We start from the raw sequence: 15,758 nt of genomic DNA on the forward strand, positions 1-15,758 counted from the left end.
CTTTTGCATAAAACCATGCATTAAACATGCACACATACACCCTTACATACACATACATACACCTATACATGCATACATACATACATACATACATACATACATACATATATATCCACATGCTACCTTTTTAATTTAGATTGACAATTTTTTTTTAATGTATGTATATGATACACGTAGCCACCTTATTTTTTTTTCTTGGTAATTATTCCTATGTCATTGACTTATACAATATTTTGTTGTAACATATCATACTCTTTCAACATCGCAATGGGTAACTTTTTAGATAGAACATGGAGCTCCATGGATAGAATGAGCGCTTTTTGAGAGTATCTCTAATATTATTGTTTTATATAATAACGTTGTCTCTATCCTCTCCCTAGGTGTATCCATCGACCACTGTTAATGTGACTGCGCAGCTCACCAGAATCCGTGAGTTGATGGTTACCGCAAACTACGGAGCATACATTGTACCAAGCGAGGACGCACACGGGGTCAGTCTCTACCTTTTTGTTTTCCTTTCGAAAGACGCAAGTTTGAAGAGCTGTTGTAACTTACTTCAAAAAACCATAAGCTATTATATTCTTCATCAACGAGGTCCTTGGGACAAAATTCCCCCGTTGCAGTGGTCTTGCCCATAGGAATGATAATGGCATTGTTCCCTCGTTGTTTATATGATTAGAAGAGGACTTACGAACGTATACTCGGTCCTGTAGATGCTCGCTTGTTAAAACAGCAGTCACGGAAATAAATTGATCAAAATCGCTCCCTTTAATCTATCGCTCCTTTTAATGTATCCCGCGCTACAAGCATAAGCCTCCTTTTCCACTTTCGCGAGATCCTCGATTAAAAGGGAGACCACTCTGGTGATAATCAGTGTTGTTTTGAGGTCCGGGCCGATTTCAACATTCTCACTCATTTTGAATTTTTAAAACATAACATTAAGAAGGACAATGTAGTTGTTAATACATCATCTATTATTGTCAGTACTTTTAAAGCATGCCTAACATCAGAACACCGCAATCATAATGACTCGTATTGGGCACATCACAGTATTGTTTATGAATAATGCCATCGCCGGTTGTTGATGTTGTTGTTGTTGTTGTGGTTGTTGTTGTTGTTGTTGTTGTTGTTGTAGGTTGGATTTTTATTGTTTGTTTGTTTAATCGTTTGATTCATTAATTCATTGATTTATTGATCGATCGATCGATTGATAGATTGATTGATTGATTGATTGATTGATTGATTGATTGATTGATTGATTTTGTTGTTTCTTTATTTGTATGTTGTTTGTTTGATTGTTTGACTTTCCTTAACTACTCGTTAATCCTAGAGGATTTTTTTTTTTTGTTCTTGTTCTTTTTGACTCGGGACTACTTCATAGAGCGAATATATTGCTGCTCGAGACCAGAGGAGACAATACATCAGCGGCTTTTCCGGGTCATCAGGTGAGTATGACTGTATAACAATAACAATAACCATAATGATAGATGATTGCTCAATGTTAATGTTGATGTAAATGTTGATGTCAATGTTGATGTTAATGTCAATATTAATGTTAATATTAATGCTAATCATACCACGAGCAATTGTATCAGTAGCTGTAGTAGCAGTAGTGAGTATAGTCGTAGCAGCATAGTAAGCCTATATAGTATTTATGATAGTGACAACTATGATGATTACAATAATGACGGTAAAATAGATATGGTGTTGAAAAAAAAAAGGTTGACAGCCACCTAAAGGCTAACTTGCCGGTGAAGATTAAAAATAATTGATAGAATTTAGATTAAGTTGAGAAAGTACATGTTCATTGTTCTTCCTGAGTATTTTCAATGGTCATATACAAAGGCCAAATAAGTTGCATTTTATACTCCTATGAAAGATATCACGTAAGATAATAAAAATACGAAATTCATACAAGCACTCAACAATGACTTCGGTGATCGTTATAGTCTTACATCACTAAGAATACAAATCATTTCATGCGAAACCTCGCTTTCTTCACTTTCTCTCTTTAAAAAAATCTTTATCTCTCTCCTTCATTCTTAATCTCAAAGAACATAAACTAAAACTTCAAATTGATTATCAATCAACCTTTTGCTTACTCCGAGCAAAACTAAACAAACAAGCAAAGAATTGCTACAGCCTCTTACAACCGACCACCAACTTCCGCTTCTTTCACTGTTTTTCTTTCTTTTTTTTCTTTGTTATTGCAAGGTATTGTATTAATCACACAGTCGCACGCCGCTCTATGGACCGACGGACGATACTATCTACAGGCCGATCGAGAACTTCTCTGTGACTATATGCTGATGAGAAGCGGTACGTCAGGCTCACCCTCCTAACTTTTCCCCATGTTTATCACTCATGATTATCCCTATTTTGCGGAATGACAGTCACCAATCCGTCATATAAATGAGGCCCTATCCATTTCCAGCATAAACCGCTTACAACGGCGGTCCCCTGCGTTCAAATTCATTTATCTCTTATATACTGGATAAATACCTTCTATATATATCTCGATTTTAATTACATGTTTTGTATATTGCACAATACTTTTGCTTATGCTTATATTCTATGTGTAGTTACACATTTTAATCATTGAGAAGTTGATATTCTTAGTATCTTTGTAATTTTGTGTTGAATTTGAATTTGATTGAATGTAGAAATAAACCAAACCAAAGTGAACAAAAATGATTTTGTAAGTTAAAAGAATGTATTAAAGTGACATTCGATGTGGCTTGAGCAAACGAAAAATGTGAAGGTAGCCCCTCCACCTCATAGCCCAGGCATTCACAAGACATTGAACATTTATAAGTTCAACGTCCTTCCCTCCCAAAGACGATATTAAATGATATTCTACCCAATTGGTCTTGAGCATGCTTATTTTTGACATACGTCGATATCGTCGTAATCTGTTGCTTTTGTCAGTTCAGTTCAGTTCAGTTCAGTTCAGTTCAGTTTATTTTCAGTGCAGTTCAGTTCAGTTCAGTTCAGTTTATTTCAGTTCAGTTCAGTTCAGTTCAGTTCAGTTCAGTTCAGTTCAGTTCAGTTCAGTTCAGTTTATTTCGTTTCAGCTTGCTTCAGCCAATGGCTGTTCTTCAGCTGGTCCATACCCAATAAAAACACATACATCAAACAAAGTCATTGTTTATTTTCCCATATTATATGTAACATGCAGGAGAAGAAGGTGTGCCGACAACAGCTGAGTGGTTGGTTAGCACTTCTACTGACCCGACGATGGGAGCCAATCTCCCGGATGGCAGCCAAATCGGTTACGACCCCACCCTCTTGTCGATAAGTAAGTTTATCACTAAACAATAGAGCAAAATCATTCTCGATATGACGATTGGTGTTATGTGAAAAGGTTTCAGCTTTCAATTCGCAAAATCCTCGTATAGATGTACCACCGAGAACCCATACGAAAAGATGATCTCTTGGACCTCAGACACACTTACGATAAATATGAAGTTGATTGGCACTGATTGGTGGTCATGTACTGTATATCCGGTTTCCTTGAAAATGCATATACCACAAGGAGAAAGTTATAGATCTTAGAAGATCTCAGAAAGTAAAATCTTGCACCTCTCTTAAAGGAGTGTTGTAAAGTTGTACCTTTAAAGGTGCTCAATAGTGTGACATTAATCTGCACCATGGTGCAAAATCGAACTTTTTTTTTTCTTGTGTGTATTGAGGATCCATACGGCCCAAGACGTGCCTACGATTGTTTCGAAGTTTGATATGATTGGAGGTCATATTCTGTACGTCTAGTTTCCTTGAAAATATACCAAAGGGGGACAATTATATCTTAAATAAGAGCAGGGGAAAGTCAAGCAACATGTTCATGATGTTGGTGAAAATGGGAGCGAAACCAGAAAACGAAAAATAAGACGAAGATACATATCAAGATCATTCAAATATCACAAAATGGCAGCTGCGATTACCTGAGCGTTACCTACTTTGTGTTGTATTCCTGATTGGTTCCATTTCGTTCATGAAATGAAACCGATTTGACCATTTCTGAAAAGACCATAACATAAGAAACGGTTGTTTAGTTGAGTTTATTTCCACTATGTTCGGTGTTTGTTTGTTTGTTTTTAGGGGGGCTAATAATGAAATGCAAAACAAATAAACAAATTTATCAAGGCTACAAAGGAAATGCGAAACTTTTGCCTTGAGCATTAATTTGCATTAAACATAATAACAAAGATGGTAAATTTCAAGAGTAGATTCTACGTTATATTTGTATATTGAAAACTATATCTATCAACAAAAACAAACAAACAAACAAACGACGTGAAATCCAATTATAGAGCACAGCATGTTTAGTTTAGGTCCCCAAAAGAATCTCTTACACTAAATTTGCATAAAGCATAACTACCGTATCAAACAACAAGACATGTTTTTGTAATGATGAATACCTCTAATCAAACTTTTACTTCACACCTCACAATCCACTCACTGTCTTCTCTCTTTCCCCTTTGTCTCCTCTATTCTTCTTTCTCGCTGAACCTCAAACTCTCCTTCCTCATTGTCATTCACACTCTCCCTCAACCTCCCCCTTCCACCCCCCTTTTCCCTCTCTGTCCATTTGCCCCCCCCCCCCTCCCCCTCTTCTCTTCCCTTTACCGTCACCATCCACAGGTAGTGTGCAAAGTTATCTGGACACGGTGGCGAATTCGGGACGCAACCTGGCGATGGTGTCCAGCCTGGATAACCTGGTGGACCAGACTTGGGAAGAGCTGGACGACATCCCCCCTTATCCCGGACAAAACTTACTGGTCCTAGGCGTGGAATACTCAGGTGTGAATCCACAACGTTGTCTAAACTCTTATGATTCATAGCGTGCACACACAATATTACAAGTTAATACACAATGTCAATACCATCTAAGTGGTGGTCCTGACAGGAGGATGTCCCCAGCTCTTAATGGGGCATTCCAGACGATTTTTCCTAATTTTACATCATGTAGTACATAAATCGACAACTCCATGTTTAAATTTTGTGGAATTAATCGTGATCCCTGAGCAGAGAAACCATTGTCACTATTATCAACTTTTCTTGAAACTTTCATTCAAATAACTCCCAGTGTCAACCTATATACAGCCTGTAAATTTGTTCGGATCTGTTATATTTTTTTTTTCTCTGGTTGTCTTATGTAACAAAGAGAATGGCAATTTGACTCGATGCTGGGACTTTCACTTTAACCACATTATAGTCAAGTCAATAAAAAAATATCGAATACTTGCTCTGTGAGATCATTATTTTTGTGTTTGTTTGTTTGTTTGTTTGTTTGTCGGATTTTTACATATTTTTTATCGTATAAGTGGATTTCCACTGTCCCTATATATAAACTGTTTTGTCCGCACAGGTCAAGCTTGGGATGACAAGATCGTTGAAATCAGGGAGATGATGATGGAGGAGAGTGTGAACGCGACGCACCTCATTGTTACGAAGCTTGACGAGGTCGCCTGTGAGTCCAGCACCCCCCCCCCCCCCCCTCGTACAATCGTGTTCACACTGATGGATGTTTCTATCTATCTCCACTCTGCAAAGAGTGCGGATGTTAAAACATTATGTCCTATGCATTTGAAGAATAAAAAAAGAGCTGAACTAACTACTGTTAATGGCATTCATAGTGATCATTTATGAAACCTAATAAAGTCAAAGGTAATCAGTATAATTATGTGACCGTGTATCACAAAACCAACAAAAAGTCGCACCACTTAATTTTACCGCCCCCCCCCCCCCCCCCCCCGCCGAAAAAAAAGTGAAACAGGTCAACCAAGTCAATCTTAGGTTTATCATATTATTTTCTGGAAGAGCTCTTCTTCTTCTGCCTCATTTGGGATCATAAAACGAATGGGAAAGTGTGTTTTCAGCCGTTTTCTACAATTCTTTGTATTTTTTTGTAAAGTAGTGCGATTAGGTATATCTTTTCCAGCCCCCTTTTCGTATCTTAAGAGTCCCTTTACAAACTCTTCATTTTCAACTCTAATAACTTTTGACAGAATAATGCTACTGCATTGGAAGTTGGTAATAATCATGGACAAAATGTGTCAATAAAGCATGCTCAATTTCAGCTTAATCTGATAATTCCTCCATTGTTGTTGCTATGGTGGTTTACATCCTTTATGTCCCATTCATCGCACAGCTACATGTGTAGCACGGCTTGGTAAAGATTAAGCGCTTGAATAGACCCTTATACTTCAGAGCTTCTTTTCTCAGTTCACACTTTTAAAGAGTGTGTGCTTTCTTTCCAATGATTTAAATAGGTTAGGTGAGTCCATTCGAATTGACTTATACATCATTTTAAAGCTAAGAGTCTGCTCTTTTAGAATCTGCCCTTAACCATGTTAACTAAAAATTCATGTCTGGCGACTTTTTGTTGGTTTTGTGATGCAGGGTCACATATAATGATAAAAGACATAACATTATGGTCTCAGCTGCGTTGAAGTACATTGTACGGGAAATTTCGCGCCCATGTTCTATAAAAAAAAAAATAATGCCAAACCTCTCGAAATCTTTACCCATTATTGCACTGATCACTTCACGATACTTTCACGGTCCGTTAACTCCCCGTAAATTGTTGAGGTACCTTCCTCAATTACAAATTCTCCTAATGTTTTCAAGTCAAACATTGTTAAAATCGTGTGATCTTTTAAGCATCCTTGATTTCTAAGTAAAATATACGTTGTTGTTTCTCTTATTGTGTGTGTGTGTGTGCGTGTGTGTGTGTGTTTCAATAACCTTGAACTCTTTGTTCTTTTTTTTTTGTAGGGCTGTTTAACCTGCGTGGAGAAGATATTCCGTACAATCCCATGTTTATCTCGTACGCCATTGTTGGATTAAACGATGTATGGTAAGGATTGTATTCACCACCAAGATATTAATCAATTTGTTCATTATGTATTTATGTATTAATTCATGTATTTATTTATTTATTCGTTAGTCTACTTATTTTGGTATCGTTGCAGCCTAGACAGATATTCATTACATCTTTACCAGTACAACGATTAAGTGCAAAAAAGAATCATCAGCTGATCATTGTGAAGTTTCCTGTATGTTTTGCAAAGTTCAAAATTGGATAATTACAATTATAACGTTCACCATGCACGAGGATAAGAATTACCAATAACAAAAAAGGTGTGTTTTTTCATCACACTCTATTTCTGTAACTTTTCGTTCAAGATGACAATATAGGCCTACAAACGAAGGTATCTTAGTAACATTTACAAGAGATTTTGTTAAAATTAGATTTTCCTCGAAAAATCAAGTTTTGCAAATGAATTCAATCAATGATTTATATTATGATTCCTTTGTAATTCTTTGAAAAGATTTTCAGAAGGATGTTACTTGGTTTAGATGGATAGAGGAAGCATTCCATACATCAGGTCTATAATGTCTTAGGAGTTGTGGGCCAACATATATTATAATGTTCTAATAATGCTACTAATCATAGCCTTTTTTATTTAATTTTTATTACTGTTATTATGATCATATAATTTTATCACTATTATCATTCCAAATATTATCATCATCATCTTCATCATCATCATCTTCATTGTTATCTAACAAGATGTTTAGTTCTCAAAGTCTTTCGAACGATTTGCGAAGGACGCGAATGGCAAAATCCAACATTCGGAAAAGTTTTTCACCGAATGTGTCCCGACAACGAACTCGAAAACCATTCTTACGCAGTTTGTGCGAAGTTCTCACGACGTACTAGTATGTAATACGAATGTTGTATGTACCATTGCTAAAGTACAGCCAGTTACGTACACGAAATTTTTTCAATAATCATGGGAAAAATGTTTCCAAGGAGAGCCGAAAGCTGTCTTTCAAGTTGAATTTTCTGAGTTTTTCTGAGTTGAATTTTTTTTTCTTTCGTGTATTTCTCCTCTCTGTTCCTCTATTTCTCTGTTGTGTGTGCGTGTGCGACAGTTTTTCTGAGCACATATACCTCCATAAGCATTTGATTTTTTTGCGGGTTTCCTCACACATTATCTTAAGTTTCAAATATATTTTTGGCGTACTTTATAGATTCATTTTAAGTGTATTCTGATGTGATTTCTTTATATCAAACATTTCGTTCTCTTTGCTGGTTTTTTAAAATTTCTGTTACTACATATATAGTTGTTTGATGTGTGGATGTATGATACGATTTTGATTTATAGAAAACATAGAGCTGGCATCAAGGGTGCGGATTTGCCCCCAAACATGCCCCAAACGTTCATCAGAATGTCTCAAAAAGTACGCAAACAGTTTGCGGTTATGCCGTAAAATGATCGGAAGAATTTCGCGGATTTTGCGAAACATGCGCGAGATATTCTCCAAAGTTAGTTTCGGGGTCTGTTTGGAGTTTCACGAAGATTTTGCGAACATTCCACACGTCTTGTGAAGGTCTTGCGCATATGACGAGGCTTTAAAGACATTTTCGAGAACAAATCATGAGGAATTCACGACCCAGTGTGCGGAAAGGGTTCGCAAAAAATTTCAATTTTTTTGAAATCCTCGCCGAAGTAAGGACGACATCCGCAAACAGACGACGCATCCGAACCCCCGCGTTCGTTTGGCGCTCTTTTGCAGACTAAAATGCGAATGCTGAATTTTACCATTCGCGTCCTTCGCAAATCGTTCGCGTGCTCAGTGAAATCAGCCCTTCAATATGCAAAAAGTTTCACAAAAAAATAAAGAATGTGATTATCGAAGGTTATAGATTAACACAGACATTGATGAAGAAAATGGATCAAGACCAACATTCCACCCCCTCGCATTTTAGCTCATCCTGGTAACAACGTGTGTTATCATACGTATACTTTTGAAAACTGAATTTACAGGCTTTACGTGTATGACAAGGCAAGGCGAGTTGACGCGGATGACAATGTGAGGGCTCATCTCAAGTTGACTACCCCGTGTACTGATGACGGTGGGTATCGAGTAATCCGCTCATATTCTGCTGTGGTCCACGAAACGTGGTCAAGAAGCGTCACATAAATCTCTGACATCATCTTGATATTTAAAGTCCCCTATTCAACTATTCAACTGTGCAACAGTTGCACAGTTGAATTATGGTTGCGGTTTCTTGCGTTCTGATTAAATAAAATCTGACATCTCTTCCATGGCTGTACATTTGCATAGTTGTGATATTTACGACACATTTCGCCCGCCATAGTATATAGATATCACATGCCGGAGTAAAAAAGGTAAAGTTTAGTGAGGTGCGTGTGTGTGTGCGTGTATGTATGCGTTATGTGTGTATGTCTGTTGTTTGCTGTTTCTGTGATTCCATAGGCAGATTAAAACATTCGAATACTCTCCCTAAATCCTGGTGATACAGCACGTCACACGCACTGATATTTATAGGAAAATAAAACCCGTATGATAAGCAAACCGCTATACAATACACGATCATTGATTATAATGATGGTAGTAACAACAATGATGAAAATGATAATAATATTTGTAATAATCAGTTCTTATAAACGCATAATACCAAAACCATAGTCTCCGTGCATGTTCATAAAAACAAAAATATGCAAAAATCCCAACGTATGTATAACAGCGACATTATTGACGGTCTGTCGTTCTAAATGATTACATGTCACTTTGCAGTATGTGTCACTGTGCTGGATTACCCACAATTCGACATTGACCTTCCAAACCTTGACGGGCACACGATATGGTTTAGTGACGTCTGCAGCTATTTCATCTACCAGTCTGTTCCAGAGGTAAGAACGATCCCACCAAAATAGTCTTCACTCTTGAGAGAAAGCCTCAAAAATTCTTCATTAAAAATAATGATAATGACAATAATTACATGGACATGTTAGGTGAATTGAATTGAATTGAATTGAATTGAATTGAATTGAATTGAATTGAATTGAGTTGAATTGAATTGAATTGAACTGAACTGAAAATGACAATATTTCCCAGAGCAATGTAATGGTAATGATGCTAATGATTATAATGATGATGAATTAATGGTAATGATGATGGTAATGGTAATGGTAATGGTTAATTAAAAAATTCATTTGCAGCCATGAAGATGGCTGAATTGCAGAATTTTGTACAGTGTGATATTTCATGTTATGGTAACATACATAGTCATACAATCAGTCTACAATTAAGATATAAAACTACACAATTATATATACATATATAAAAAACCACCTGATGACCAAAATAGCAGAATTCATCAAATACACTTATACATACACACTGAGAAATCTGCTAGAAAAATTATACATAATCTTCATGTCACCATCACATATACATACACAAACGTATAGACTAAAATATATCAAAAATACACAAATCATTATACTTCTTCAACAACTTTCAAATTGTGTTTATACATGTACTGAAAAAAAAAAATTAGGCGGGCAGTGATAACATAAGAGATATCAAACACGATGATGGTGTTACCATGATAATGAGGATGATAAGGGTAATGGTAGTTATAAAAACAGTGATAACGACCATAGACTAGATTCGGATAGATAGGTAGATCGTGTTTTGTAGAAGTTTTGATACTGAGACTGAAATCACTTTTCCATCATCACTGCTTGAGCACGTCCGGATAGTGGCTGAACATCACTTCAAAATTCTGCCTTTCTGTGCTGTGTTACTGGTGAACTGTATAGTGTATTCTATAGCGTGAACTCTGATTTCGCGAAACGTGTGTATGATCGTGTAGTATATAGTACAGTACTGTGAATTTAATTCATGCTCAGGGGGATAAATGTCGCGATGCATATTTCTTCTAGCAATCACCATAAGATTGAAGAAACTACATAGCGCATTCTCCGCCACAAACTCTATCCTATATGGACAGATGGACTATGATTATTCATTCCGCAACTTATTCCTCGTGCAATTCTAATCTATAAACTGGAGACCGAAGAAGCTGCACTTGGGTGCATCATTTGCCGTGTAATTAGTATTTCCATTTTGATCTAGAAAATTCATTTGAGCTTGCACACTTTACATGTAGGTCTATGAATACACACATAGGCCAGAACACACACAGACAGACAGACAGACAGACAGACACAGACACACACACACACACACACACACACACACACATGATTATATGCATATATTATATATAAAAGTATAATGATCTGTCTCGACGCGCGTGATTTTATGTGATTACAGGAAAAGCAACTGATCCAAGCATCACCCATACTGTTGATGAAGGCCCAGAAGAACCCGACTGAAGTAGACGGAATGAAGCTAGCCCATGTGAGTTACACTTAGGTCACATTCTGAAGTCATATCAACGTCGACGTCCTGTGGAAGGCTTTAGTTTCTATAGCGAATATGAATTTTATCTATAAAACAATATGTGTTTTAGGATGCGTTTATAAGATTTTTCTTCTGGCCAGAAACAGTATTTTGAAACACTGTTTCTGGCCAAACAGTGATTCTAGCTCGAAAACAAATTCTTATAAACGCTCGCCGTGATTTGAAACAGTGTTTTGAAACATTGATTCAAATCGCACAAAATAGTGCGTTTCAAAACAGTGTTTCTGTAGAATCAGTGTTTCAAAAATCTTATAAACGCAACCGCGATCGCAAACACTGTTTATAATGACGTCACAATGCCTTGCGCGCACCCTGTTTGACCTTTTGCCGAGGAAAAACTGCGCAGAGTGAGTTGCGCAATGGCACAGTCTGAACGAGAGCCCCAACATGCTCGGAGAAAAAAATCTTATAAACGCTCTCCTGACGAAAGTGTGATTTGAAACAGTGTTTCAAAACAGTGTTTCAAAACAGTGATTCTAGGCCGGCAAAATCTTATAAACGCACCCTTAGACAGGCCCTCTTTTAATCGCATTCCGCGTATTTCCAACGCGCATTACCCCCGTTGCCTGGCTACGCAATACTAAACAGTATAGTTTGAATTATAAAACGGTGACATGGATCCTAATCAAATAATTGGCTGTGAGCAATCAAGTGACCAGTCTTTCATTTTGCCTCACATGCCCGGCGGGGCTAAGTTAATTTACCAATGACAAGAACTAACAACCGCTTAGAGATATGATTGCTCAAAATACATATATTTGTCTATTCAGTTGGCTTGCCGTAATCTACAAAAGCCTTGTCAAATCCACCGTACCGGATTGGCCCGCAAAGTGTCGAATACTGCAGGAAGTTGATTTTCAGCCGAAACTATCTTTGAACGAGTTGTCTCATTACCTGTTTATTTTTAGGGTAAAAATCGTCTGCGCTCGGCTGCAATTCAATTTCATTGAGTAGGCCTACTTAATTTTTCATGAAAGGCCATTTCTGTACAGCACAATGCATGGATAGTTAAGTTGTACCATCAAAAATGAAAAGAATCCATGTAACCATTAAAACAATAAATCAAAACATTAATAAGAATTATCCACCCTCTTTAACTTTGGAACAGTCCAAAACATACTCGTTTCAGATTGTTCCATTATAGTTACTAAAAGGTGGATAATTCTTGCTAACGCTCTCTGGAATGAGCATCATTTGTAACACACAAATACACCTTGGAACCAGATTGTACAGCTGCTATCACTAACAGCCTGATGCCATCAAGAGGACGTTTAACCCAGTGTAGGTGAAATCGATGATTTTTGTTAACAATTATTCTTTCGTCATCACTGGTCATTATTCTATCCGTCCGGCATGTGATATGTGTACAATCCTACAATGAAGTGGAACGTCACTCCTAATGCAAGCTTTGGCGAGCATTGCTGGAAAGCTCTCTCTCTCTATCTATCTATCTATCTATCTGTCTGTCTATCTATCAATTTATCTATCTATCTATCCATCTATCTATTTCATAAATGAGTAGGCTCCTTCATGGTTCTTCCTGTAGAACAGACGGTTTCACGATACATTATAATCACTGATAATTTATTAGCCTACATTGACTTACAGCCTGTAAAGGATCAGTTGTACAAATTAATTTTGCATTTTCAATAGTCTATTTTGTCTTGTGTTCTGCTTCTTGGGGATAATATTTAATTCTTTCTCTAGTTTTTCATTGGTATTTGGTAATTTCCTCTTATTAATCTTTATTTTCCTTTCATCTCTTTCTCTCCTTTCTCTCTATTTCTTCAGAAATATGATTCTATAGCATTGTGCAAGCTTGGAACTTGGCTACAAAAAACTATGGACAGTCTGGAGGTAAGGGTTTTCACTCATCAAAACATTCGTTCATTGTTCTGATGATAATTGTCTTTGTTTCATTTCGCTCCGAGTGATTTTCAGGGAATTATTCAAGGCTGTAAAAAGTATTTCCACACTACAGGAAGAAAGGCAATGTGTGAGGAACGATTTCCTTTTTTTTATCATGTTTATCAAATATCAATTACATTATATTGTCCAGTTGTAATTACTTTTGCAAATGCGACATTTTGAGGAATGAAGATGGTCTGTCTGAAACCAGTTAAAAAGAATCAAACAATCATGACAATATTTTCCGGTCGACAACAACGAGCAAATATTTTCAATTAAAATATTGACGCATGCAGTGGTCTGTAACAAAAAAAAAGACAGTTAGTGTTATCAATATTTACTTGATTAAATAAGTTGCAATCACATGTAGTTTATCATGTATCATCATCAATTTCACACCAATCATGCCAATAGTGAGAAAAATGTAAATGTTCCCTGAAGCGTATAGGATGCCTACTTCCTCTCTGAATGATGTGACCCCTAGATACTTAAGCCTGACAGTTACAAAGCTAATACTGAAAGTAATCCTCACTTCCATAATCTGATTGAAATACCGGTACACCTTGAATGACGTTCTGCTGCCATTATGTAAGTTTTTGTACACCACCCAATGCTAGTACGTCCTTACCTCTGAAATCGGGTGTATTATGTATCATACAGTGAAAATACAGCAACAATTATTATAGGCATGGTACGTCATTGACTACGTGCCATTTTATATTCCGTTAGGATAAAGAGAACGGCAACATCGACGAACTCAGTGAGCTGATCGTGATGGACAAGGCCGTCGAATTCAGACAGTAAGTATGATACATGATGATATGAGATTCATTTTTCTGTTTACTTTACTTTCAGAATGACGGCTTCGTATTGGTTGATTTCCGAGGCAAGAGTAAGCTTTATATACCGACTTGATAAAAACTCAATTAACAATATCGTATGGCAAAAAAAAAAGATACAACGGTACCCTCAGCAACGATAACTTATAAAATAGTGAATCAATCCAAACACAATTTCAGGGTATGAAGCTATAACTCATTGCCCTCATCTTACAGAATACCCCATTCAATTTGCCTCAGTGGTCAAAGAGAAATGAGGACTTTTGCAGAGCATGTCAGGAATCCCCTCCCTCCAAGTTCTGTCTATTGTGTTCACACTTTAATATGAAGTCCAAGAGCATCCATCTGCTAAACTTGGAAAAATCAGACTCATGGCATGTTTTACAACAATCCACATTTCTCTGTGACCGCTTAACCAAATCGAATGGTGTTTTCTGCTAAATAGAGCTGAGACGTTATATTTTAAGACCCTTAAGTAGCATTTAGACGGTTTAATCTTATTGGGTGTTATAGAGGCAAAAATCCGATTGTAATTTTTAGTTGTTTTTTTTTAGGGGGGCATACTGTATAGTTGGGCAAATGATAGGAGGCCATAGAGAAATGACATCATCAAACAAAAACAAAGCCTCTCCTGGCTGCGAGAAAGGTCAGATAAAAATGGCGTCCTTGACTTCATGATTTTCTCTGTTTGTCCGTTGGGCAGTTTTGTCGATTTCTTGCAAGAACAAAAAAAAAATGAAGAAATCCTTACATTATGCGGTATTGATATCAAATGCCCAAAATTGTCAATGGGGCCAAGCTAAGGTTTTAGAGTTGGGGGTGAAGGAAGGATGGGGAAAGTATGACAACTCCTCCTCATCATCACAGATTAAAATGTACTGAATTCAAAAAGTTCAAAGTATTTGAATTTTTGCATCGAGTTGTTTTTATTGCAAATGATCGACAAATTAGCCTACATCGGCCCAACTGAATAAGTACTGAATTAATCAGTGTTCTAGCAGTAGCCATGAGCTTACGTCGATGTAGGGAATTTTTTTTTGTCAATCACTTGAAAATAGTTAGCCATCCAATTTATTCTCCAATATTCTGCACTTCATATCTCGACAAAATGAATTTCTTAAATGAGAAATTCATGCCACACCATGTTGAAGTTTATCAGGAGGGGAAAAAATGATACAGAAATCTAATCGAACCGACCTTTACGTTAAACCAAAAATCTTAATGGATGAAGTAAAGTCAGTCAAAATCAATAAGGATAAATTTTCATCAATACAAGCCAAATTAATACAGAATTAGATATTCCAAACAATAGTAGGGCCTAACATATATCCATAGTACTTGTGAGAAAAAAAGATAGACGGTATATTTACGCGTTCTAAATGCTGTATTTCTTATTTGGTTAATTCATCAACCACTCAGAATACTTCTTAATCTATCTATATATTGGAAGATATTTGAGTGCGTATATTTTGATTATTGCATATACTCATTCATTCATTCATTTATTCTTTCCATTTTTGTATTCATTCATTACCTAAAGGGCAGTGTCAGACACGTTTGCCGGCCTCAGTTTTGGAACAATCTCCTCCTTTGGGCCCAACGGTGCGGTTATCCATTACACGTAAGTCACCTTCGCCGTTGCTTCTAATATACTTCCGTCAGAAGTCGACAATTTGGATCTGCGACGCCGACGCTAAGACG

General features: G+C 36.8%; 1 protein-coding gene across 1 annotated transcript in view; it reads left to right on the top strand.

The window, feature by feature from the left end:
- Positions 1-15,758, top strand: part of LOC139742535 (xaa-Pro aminopeptidase 1-like) — a 41,687-nt gene that overhangs the window by 15,196 nt on the left and 10,733 nt on the right. The window contains exons 3-15 of the mRNA XM_071653067.1: positions 381-491; positions 1,382-1,445; positions 2,215-2,319; positions 3,179-3,298; positions 4,642-4,800; positions 5,369-5,470; positions 6,778-6,859; positions 8,838-8,926; positions 9,613-9,728; positions 11,161-11,247; positions 13,102-13,167; positions 13,948-14,018; positions 15,598-15,678. Of these exons, the coding sequence (XP_071509168.1) occupies positions 381-491; positions 1,382-1,445; positions 2,215-2,319; positions 3,179-3,298; positions 4,642-4,800; positions 5,369-5,470; positions 6,778-6,859; positions 8,838-8,926; positions 9,613-9,728; positions 11,161-11,247; positions 13,102-13,167; positions 13,948-14,018; positions 15,598-15,678 (1,253 nt within the window). The remainder of the gene's footprint in view (positions 1-380; positions 492-1,381; positions 1,446-2,214; positions 2,320-3,178; positions 3,299-4,641; positions 4,801-5,368; positions 5,471-6,777; positions 6,860-8,837; positions 8,927-9,612; positions 9,729-11,160; positions 11,248-13,101; positions 13,168-13,947; positions 14,019-15,597; positions 15,679-15,758) is intronic.

This window comes from Diadema antillarum, unplaced genomic scaffold, assembly GCF_040938485.1.
Source record: "Diadema antillarum isolate AM-2024a unplaced genomic scaffold, OU_Dant_1.0 seq00001004_RagTag, whole genome shotgun sequence".
Classification (NCBI taxonomy): Eukaryota; Metazoa; Echinodermata; class Echinoidea; order Diadematoida; family Diadematidae; genus Diadema; species Diadema antillarum.